At 38.1% G+C, this 10,704-nt stretch overlaps 1 protein-coding gene across 1 annotated transcript in view; it reads left to right on the forward strand.

Moving 5' to 3' along the window:
* Nucleotides 1–9,747, forward strand: part of nek7 (NIMA-related kinase 7) — a 93,879-nt gene extending 84,132 nt beyond the window's left edge. The window contains exons 9-10 of the mRNA XM_079808551.1: nt 3,985–4,098; nt 7,968–9,747. Of these exons, the coding sequence (XP_079664677.1) occupies nt 3,985–4,098; nt 7,968–8,078 (225 nt within the window). The 3' untranslated portion in view covers nt 8,079–9,747. The remainder of the gene's footprint in view (nt 1–3,984; nt 4,099–7,967) is intronic.
* The last annotated feature ends 957 nt before the right edge of the window (nt 9,748–10,704 follow it).

Genomic DNA, 10,704 nt, shown 5'->3' on the forward strand with positions numbered 1-10,704 from the left:
TTCACATATGAAGTACTGGTTGCTGTAAGAATGGGACATGTTACAGAAACATCCCAGTCCTCCCAGTCCTGCACTGCCGGTGATTAGAGAGGGACTCCCCCTTCCTCCGGCTCTCCCGTTCCAGCTTTGTGTGGAGCGGTGATGAAACCGGCTCTGCTCCATGAGTTCTGCCACTCTGCGCTCTTCTCCTCCGCTCCTCCTCTGACAGCCCAAACCGTCGTTTCGCCTCGCACGATCACACCCCCCAACACCCCCACCCCCGTTAACTCGCCTGCCGTTTCCTCTCTGTCCTTCTATGTCAATTTAATTGAGTTCTCGTCCAGTGTGCTTTGCGGTGTAGTGGTTTCGTTCGAGTACTGTGTGGCTTGCATGCTTGGCATCTGGAAAGCTTTTTTTTTTTTTTCAGTGATTTAGCTTGGGGCTGTTTTTGCCAGTCTGCTTTTGCAGTATCATAATCTCATAACGTCATCAAAGCATCACCTTACTGGCTGAGCGGGATTGCACAGCTCCAGGCTAACAGGATGCACTGCATCCATCTCTTCCGTACCACTATGATTTATGACGTTGACATTGTTTTCATCTTCTGCATTAATTTCACAAAACATCTACTGAAATACCGTTGTCCTTTTTTAAAAGCGTTGGTGTTGCATTTTATTTTTTCATGTCGTTGTGCTTTCTTGGGACAGGACGTGCATAATTTTCCTTGCTTAGTGTATCAGGCCAGATACAGAAAGCTAATTGGCCATGAGTTGGCGAATGTGGTTTAGAAATGTCGACTAAATGGATGCGTTGAGATTTATTCAGCCCCAACACACTCACGGTAATAGTTCTTTGGAAGAAACTTGACACCTGTGGCATGATTGTTTTCATCCTTTAATAGATGTCAGTTTAATTCTGATCACACAGTTCCACTTAAAGCCGCATTTCACACAAAAATGTAAAATTGGTCATCACTTACAGATCCTCATGTCATTGCAAACCTTAATGACTTACTTTCTTCTGTGAAGCACAAAAGAAGATACTTTGAAAAAGGGCGACAACATTGCCAAAACAATTCCTGTTCACACAGATCTGCAAAAACAATGTATTCTGCTGCCAGGCCAGTTGTTGGCGGCCACTTTGTAAAGAAACAATGCACGCCTATAGACTGAACACGTAATACACATGTGCATCACATCACCATTTTCACAAATTCATGTTGTTGTAGCTTACACTGAGACGATAAAGGTATCATTTTTCAAAAATATGCACTTTGAAACCCATTTTCAGGCCCCTAAAACGCCATTGTTGTGTAAATGAATGGCCAAAATGCATTTCTGATTTCTGTTTTTAGTTAAAGGGTACATGACACACACAGTTTATGTGTATATCTCATGTTTATCTAGAGTATCTATTGAGTAGTATTGCGTCCTTAATATGTCTGAAGAGTTTTATCATATTTATAAAAGACGGATCCACTGTAACGATTCTTTCCGAAAACAGCCAAGCTCATGAAGGCGTGCAGTGGGTGGAGCGAAAGACTCAAGCCCACACACTAACAGACACAATACATCATGGCATTATCCCTGGATAACTTCCGATTCACTATACGTTCGTGTTGTTTACATTATATGTACTTACTCGCCGATTGCCAACAAAACACAAACATTTGATGCAGTTTCACTCACCGCCTGCGGTTTCGACTCGTGACTGTGAACAAACAAACACTTGTTGCTGCTCCGGAAAAACGAACTGCATCCACTGCTTCTTTAAAGTTGGGTTATTTGGGAAGCTGAACAATGTTATCTTTCCCTCATAATCAAAAACATACTTCTTTAGAGACATTGTTGATTTCGTGGTCTAAAAACAAAATGGCCGTGCTGCCGACGGCTACCTTAACCCGAACGAAGCTCATTGATCTTGCTCTCGTTCTGGGTGATGTGCCCATACAAGTAATTCTGCCCTCAATGACATCATACAGGGCCATACCATAGACCGTAAAAAAATATGGACGACGCGACTTCATTGACTTCCGCTGACCAAAGTTGAAGCTTTCATAGGCCCGCTCACGGCGCTGACATCTTGGGACCGAGTCTGCGCAGTAGCGATCTCGGGACCGGAGTTGCGCAGTAGAGAACAGGAAGTAGAGGCGCGATTATCAAAAGCCCGCCCACACTCTCGCAGATGCAGAACAATTCATTATGTTGGTGTGAAATAAACAGTTATGGAAGTGTAGAAATTAAAGCTAAAGCTCCAATCTCCTCCCAAAAATCCAGAAAAAAGTCCGTTAGTGCCTCAGTGACAAGTTCACTCAGAGAAGCCATCAATCTCAGCTGTCAATCATGACGTCACACCCCCCGTTTTTATAGCATCAAATAACTCACTAAAACTAAACTTATTTAAAAAACGAACACTTGAAATGAAATTATTGTAATAAAAACTGCCTAAAATGACAGAAACCATCTTTAGGAAACAATTATTTGAAGTGTAATTAAATTGTTTAGTGTGTCTCGCGCCCATTCTAATACATGGAGAGGCGGGGTTTAGGAGCTATACTGGGACCGGCCACCGGGGGGCGATCGAGGCGCGAAAGCTTCAATTTCTGACTGAAGCACTACAGGCTTGGGCCATACTCGAAAAGAAATTCTGAAACTTGTTCAAATCCTGAAGGAGTGTATTTGACACAGAAATACTCCGTCATGTGTCCAATATTTTTTTTTGACATTTTGGCCATGTTTAGCATGACCAACCTACTCTTTAACAGTATAAATAAATCATAATGAATGAAATAGCATTTGACCCCCCCTTTAAAAACTGTCGCTCTGAACAGCATTACCCTATTAGCCAAATGTATTGGTTTCGTTTCTTGGCTAAATGAAAACTTTAATTTCATTTGTCTTCAAAATATCTAATGTTTTAGAATGACACAAGGACCAATAAAGTTTATTTTTTGGTGAACTATCCCTTTTAGAAATACAACTTTGAGCAAAAATTGTGAATTTTTGAAAATTGTGAACTTTAAATGAGCCAGTAAAATGCTCAAAATAAGCACATTATCTCCACACGCATCAGTTGAATTCTATATGAATGTAGCAAGAAGCTAAACAGCCTACAGCTACAGTTAACTATATTATTCTATATATTAAAGTTAGAAACTGTATTGTTCTAAGTGCAGTCTTAAAAATAAAGTTTCCTAAAGGAGGTTTTTGCGGTGATGTCAAAGAAGAACCTTTCAGTGAACAGTTATTGAAAGAACCATGTTTTTAACGATCTAAAGAACCTTTTCTGCAATGGAAAGGTTCCACACTCTTAAATATAAAGGTTTGCAGTGATGCCATAGAAGAGCCATGTTGGATTTCTCGAAGTGAAAAGTTCCTAAAAGATTTTTTTTAGTGTGAGGAACATTTTATCCTTAAATAAACTTTTTCCACAATAAAGATCCTTTTGTGCAGTGGAAAGTTTCTATGGATGTTTAATCAATTCCAATAAAGAACCTTTATTTTTTAAATTGTAAGAATGTTTATTGTGCTTAATATCGTTAATGCAACGCACTGCATCTCGAGAGTGACTTGATGCATGCTCTATAGACTTGACTCTTAGCTTTTTGACGTCTCGAGCAAACAGATGGCAGTTGTCTGCTGCCATCTGTGACGTGGGACACCGTAGTCTCTTCCGCAGACAGTCGGCCCCTGCTTGATGAAGATTTAGTGTGCACTGCAGGCTTGTCTATGAGAGATATGGGTACTTGCATTGGAGTAAATGAATTACTCAACCTCCAGGTGTGAAGTCTTTTAAGAGAACAACCATGAAAATGACAGTAAAATATAAGTAAATGTTTGTTTTTTATTCATAGGAATGCATTTTCACTACTTGTACCTTTTGTTTGAATGAATTTGTTAAAATGATCATGATATGAGCCCTGCCAAATTGTTTCATAAGAACTTGTACCCCATTTTATAAGCTAGCCTTCTCTCTGAAAGTCACATTTCTTTTCTTCTCACATAGATGGCTGCCTTGCAGAGTCCGTTCTACGGGGACAAAATGAACCTGTACTCGCTGTGTAAAAAGATCGAGCAGTGTGACTACCCCCCACTTCCGTCTGACCATTACTCTGAAGAGGTATGTTTCGAGCTTAAAACATTTTAACACGCATCTCTGGTATTTTATTCTTGTATAGGTACACTCCAAAAATGCTGGGTTGTTTCAACCCATGTTTGGGTCAAATATGGACAAACCCAACCCAAAAAAATTGGTTTACATTTTTTGACCATATTTGACACAAATATGGGTTGAAACAACCCACCATTTTTTATGTGGAGTGCATGGTCACATTTACTGTAGTTCATAGTTCTGTAGTTACTGTAGCAAATTTCCGTTTGGCGAAATCCAGTCATTCCATTAGGTATACATACATTTGGGAATTTGCCTGGGGGTGAAAGATTTCCAAACCCAGATTTTGCAAATGGTTCAAATTAATGCAGATTCGCCGCATTTATCAAATTGCTTGGTCTGAAAGTGACTTCCGTGAACTGCGCTTTATACATCGCTACACTATTTTTGGCCTGTGAAAATTTGCTGAGATGTTGCTAATGTGCCTCACTAAGAGCTCATTTATAAAATAAGATATTTTGAAGAACTCTTTTTGTCCCTGCATTGAAAGCCAATGGGGTCCATAACAACAATTGGACCCCATTAACTTTCATTGAATGTACAAAAAAAACTGAGACGTTTTTCAAGATTCAAAAGGGTTTGTACAACGAGTAAATGATGACCCGAATGATCAGATCTCTTTTACACCCCATACTTGTGATCAGCATGTTCAATACTGGTCCATCATGCAGACCATCACCAAACCAGCATGTGAATTTCCAGCATGGAAACGCGCTGTCTGTCTTTCCTCGTAACGTGCCGGCACTCTCTGATGTCAACCATTGGAGTACCCATGAAATCTTCAGATAGATCCGAACAAAGCTGCCATTATTATTATTTACAAGCCTGGCACGACTCATCCTCCATTCAGCACTTCCTTCAGCATTCCAGTGCTGCAGGAAGGTCTGCCTCCCTCCCTGTCTACATGTAAACAATGCTCCTGAAGGCGAAAGGCAAAAAAGTGTCAGCCGCTCATCTTTGGTGTGTCATTTACCGTCTCCTTGTATCTCACCTGACAGACAGCCCCCCTTAAAATGGGGGAGAAAAAAACTGCGACCATCGAACCCCCCGCGTTTCTCTCATGCAAAAGCATGAATATTTTACATATCTGCATCCTTACTCGCCCCCACTGCCGCCGCCCCCTATTTCTTCTCCACTAATTCTCAGACTGTCTGCATTTGCATTTCACATGCCGGGCTGATTAGGAGACGCCGCGCCATGCAACAGCAGCCAGGCCCCGGCAAGAGAGGCGGTTGCCATGGCGATCCGACACAGGGGCATCTTCTTTCCTTCCGCTTTTTTTTTCCCTTTCCCCCCACTTTTAATGATGCGGCTGCTGCTTGCCTGAGCTCAGTTTATTTCTCAGTGCGGCATCGCGACTCACATTCCCGTCCCTGACTTGCGGGGACTGTATGTTTGTGTACTTTTTTTGTGTGTAGAATGTTTGTAGCAGAGAATTAACAAACATCCGCAGGGCCAGAGGGCTTCTTGCTGGAAGTTACATTGCTTGGAGCCTTTCCCTCGGCTCTCCTGTTCTCTGAGCTCTGTTCTCTGAAACACTTGCCATTTTTGTCAATCACCTTGTTTGTCTTAAACCAATGACTAATACAGAGCTCCAGACTCCCAACTAAAACTGTTGCAAATGTGATGACAAATATATTTTTTTTATGTTTCGTATTTATTATTATTAATATTATTATAAAAGACTTATGAGTGTGCAGTTTTTCCTCAAAATGTAAAAATATTAAAAATATGAGTAGTCTATATATTATATAAAAAGTGTTTCTCTCTCTCTCTCTCTCTCTCTCTCTATCTATCTATCTATCTATCTATCTAATATATATATATATATAAAATAGGTACTATGTATATATATGTATGATATCTATATATATCTCAAATATTTTAGGGGTGTAATGGTACACAAAATTGACGGTTCGGTACAGCAGTTTTACAAAATTGCTTTTTATTTATTTTTATTAAACAGTGGTTTACTGAAAACAAAATGTGTCTGTCCTTAAATGAATTCAATTATAACTAAAAGTTTATTGAAGATATTGCTGTAAACTATATAGGGAGCCCTTACTTGCACATTAGTATTAAAGGTTAACAACAGAGCCCAAACTATTAGCCTAAATTCAGTTGCTATTTTTTTTTAGGTATAATAATCAACACTCAAATAACAGTACCCAAACATGTAAACTTCACATTGGGCAGTTTTTGCAATAACTTCTAAATCTAATTATAAAATAGTTTTTTTTGTTGTTGAAATATAATCATTTATACACAGTGTCTGTCATTTTCATGACAGGTCTATTTAAACATACATGAAATAATCAAGACATCACTAACAGGTTAAGTAGAATATAATGAACATATTGGCTAGTATAGTGCATATATTTAGTGAAAGAGATGATTTCTCTAGTGAATAAAATTCTGTGGACACTGAATGACTGCCTGAGGTAAATGTGATGCTACGTGACATTGTTTAGTTTTTTTGAAATTTTTCCACTGATGAAACACTGAGCGATTACACCATATATGATACATGACAGTAAGTTGTAATGTATCCTCAACATACCTTCAGATGTTCATTAATGTTTATTCTTTAGGAAGAGATGATCGATCGCTTTCACAGATGATTGCGTTCACGTGCGTGCTTCGCACGGCCGCCTGAACTGACGCGCCTATACAGTGATCAGTCACGTCACAACGCTTTTGAAAGAGTGTCAAAACGGCATTTATCGTTTGAATTACGTGGACTGAATACTTAATATGTTCGTGTGGGAACTCGGATTGAAGTATGTTCTGCACTTAAAACAAACCTACTGTTAACTGTTAAATAATGCATTCGTACCACGTGCACCGAACCGAAAGCCCTGTACCGAAACTGTTCGGTACGAATACGTGTGCCGCTACACCCCTAATAATACAATACATTTTTTCAGTGTAACACGTTACAAATATTTATCGCAATTAGTGCGGCGTCAGGTTTTTTTTTCAGTCATCCTTTGTCTGCGCTACAGTATAGGATCACGCTATCATTCATTCAATTGTTATTAAATCATTCAAGCGCAATAAGACGCAAAAAGCCATTTCAGACAGCACTGCTGCACCGCATTGAGTTCTCTTTCGCGCTTGAACAGACAAAAACACAAAATTATGGCAAAATTCCAGCTTTGTTGAGTATCCTCGTATCCTTTAATCTGTTAAAAAGTGTTAAATGAACGCAAAGAGTCAGAGCGCGTCAGGTCTTAAAGTGACAACAGCCTAATAAACCCGCTGTTGTCTGTCATTAATGTAAATCAAAGAACAAAAGACAAAGAGAAAATCCCTCACTGCTCTTGACTGAATAATGTTTGTAGCTTTAATATCTATAATTTTAAAATCTATATATTTATTTCATAATTTATGCAGTGAAGACTGTGAAGTGTTTGATAACTCTAGATTTCCAATGTGTTAGACATACCTAAAAATCTTAAAGCAGTGTTTATAAGGTTACATGGGTTAAAAACAATGAAAACAATAACTTTTTTGTGCATTTTAGCAGAGCAGGTAAAACTTTTTGGCTGATACAATAACCGATAATTCTTCATATTTGAAAGCCGATAACCGATATATTGGCCGATAAATCTAGATCCAAATTTTTATATAATTGTTTAAAGAGAGCGTGATTATAAAAACAAAAGCCATGTCCCAAGCACACAATTAAGATGTATATTTTATATATATATATATTTTAAACACACACACATACACACTACCATTCAAAGTTTTGCTTTGTATTATGGATCTGTATTATGAATTAACATTTGTTTTTTGTTTTTGTTTCCCACAAGCTGAGAAAACTGGTAGATATGTGCATCAACCCCGACCCAGAGAAAAGACCTGACATCACCTACGTATACAGCATCGCCAAGCACATGCAAGCCATGACGATCGCAAACTGAGTTTGCTTACCCGATTCCTCTTGCTTCTACTTTGAAGACCTTCATCTGGCCCACCAATGTCATTTAAAGCTTGTTTTGCTCCATCATAATGAAACCTGGCATCTTTCAGTACAAAACACACAACGTAAGGCACAAAACAAGGCCTTTGGTTTTCCACAACAACATAAAAAGACAAAAAAAATTACCTTGACCTTTCAATACAGCTCTCCAAAGAAGAAAATGGAAAATTAAGCAGTGTTGTAAAAACTGGTTTGACTTGATTTTAGCTCTTTTCGATGCTGGTACAGTGCGAGGATTGCTTATACCTCCGCATTAGCACAAAATGTAAATCTGAAATGCTTTACACAATCCCATAACACCCCGTCCAAGAACTTATTTTTTTTATGACAAAAATATCTCTATAAAAAGAGAATGAAAATTCCCCTTAAAAAACAACTTTCTTGCATTAAACCATTTCGGAGGTTGGTCGTTCTATTAAAAGAGCATGATATCATAGTGGCATTTGCCACTAGTCCATAACTATCTAAACCTCAGCAGTTTGTACTTGCATCTTGCTGTGATGCCAGAAAAAAATGCACTCAACCAAAGTATTTTTTTATTTTATTTCGTCCTTTAAACATGTTTGTTGCAATTCGTCTTGGGATTTAAGGCCTTAGACCTTAAAATGCATTCAATAAATCATTGATCATGACAATACGGTGCATTTGAATTAGCGTCTAACGCATTCAGGATGAAGTCCGTTTTAAAAAGCAGTCTTCCCAGTATACGCACCTTTACGGCTGACACTTGAACTTTAATAAATGATTAATGCAAAGGCCTCACTTGCAATGCAGTAACTTATAAATATTCACACATTCTCTATGCCTTCATAGTGCCTTGTTCTGAAAAAAAAAAGCGAAAACAAACAGTGCCTTCCCTCCTGTAAATGGCAACAATTTCATCATTCAATTGGTTTACATGCAACACAACAGGTGTGTATAGCATCCTGAAAGAGGTTCGTTTACAAATGACTGGCCTTGTACAATTCCGCTACGTTCACGAGAACTTTTGACCTCTTCCAGACTGTAATCGATGTGCTCCTGTGCTGCTTTCCAGAACGTGGCTTGTGATCTTTGGCAAACTCGGTCTAATATGAGTTACACAAGCATATGAAGTTATACTATACAGACAGCAGCTATTATGCAGCACCTTTTGATTTGCTGTGATAGTACCAAGTATAAAATGGTATGTTTGTTTTTTGTAACTTTAGTCGAGAGCATTATTAGTGTTTACCTTTCTTTTTTTTTATGTATTTTGCAATAATCACCTTTTTTCTTTCGCCTTACGTTAACACGATAACAGATTATGCTTGTTGCCTTATAGATAATAGTATGTATTTATCTCAACGAGGCACGCGAAGCCTTCTCCAGCGAGATCTGGATTCTTTTACCGCGGTAAAGCACACATGAATCGGACGCTCACGGTCTTCCAGACTGTACTCTCTTTACTTTCACCCAAATAATTTGGGAGGGGAAGGAAAGGCAACTTTTTATTTATTTGTCTTTTTTTTTTTTTTTTTTTTTTTTTTTTTTTGATTTATTTGAACATTTTTAACATTCAAGATGCACATTAATTCTTTATATGCTAATTGAGATGAAAAAATAAATAAAATGAGATGACTTAAACCATTTCCTCTGGTGTTTTTTTTTCAAGTTTGCTATCCGTGAAATTAGCATAACATTTTAACTTTTTAACTACAAAACTAGTCTTTTTAATTGCACATGCCAATCAATCCCCCAAAGCGTCGCCCACTCGTATTTGCTTGTGTTTATTTGTATTCTTCTAGCGACTGTCTCCACTTAGCCCCGAGCTTTATTAGCTGGCAGGGTGTCGCGCTCGTGCCCCAGGGTCCACGTCCGGCTTATTCCCTCCAGGAAAGACGTCGACAAGGGGACTATTTCCTCTCATTCTAATGAATTCCTCAAGGAGAGCGGTTCAATTTCATCACTGGAAATTGCTCCCTTGAAACTGCCAGAACAACGAAAACAAACTTAAGTAAACGTCACAATTGATATCTGGCTTGTTGTTTCCAACCTCTTGTAAGCTGCTATCTTTACCCAGACTCGTCCAGTGTCGATACATGTATATATGTGTGTTTGTTTGTGCACTTAGTGTACATTTTGATATTGGAAAACAGATGCAGGTATCCATCTAGTGGTGATGCAGTATAACTGCATTACACTGACTGACAATAACCTTCTTTCTGTTGTACAGCTCACATATTTTTAGATGAGAGGAATTGCTTGACTGTTTAAACATTAATAATAAAAAGTTGGAATTAACATGGAATTAAAGTGCGAATACGCTTTTTTTTTTTAATTCAATCTTCGAAAATTGGAAAAATATCAGGTAATTTGTAATATCAGTATTTTCTAGCCCTAGAAATGTCATGGGAATAATACAAAAAATATATATAGCCATTTTAAAAATATTTTAGTAAGGATTATACACTACCGTACAAAAGTTTGGGGTCCAAATTATTTTTTTACATTTATTTTTACTAAATTAATAGTTTTATTCAGCAAGGATGCATTAAAAGTGAGAGTAAAGGTATTTATTTGCAACATTGCTAATAATCAGAAATGTT

This window comes from Gobio gobio (genome assembly GCF_949357685.1).
Source record: "Gobio gobio genome assembly, chromosome: 24".
Lineage (NCBI taxonomy): Eukaryota > Metazoa > Chordata > Actinopteri > Cypriniformes > Gobionidae > Gobio > Gobio gobio.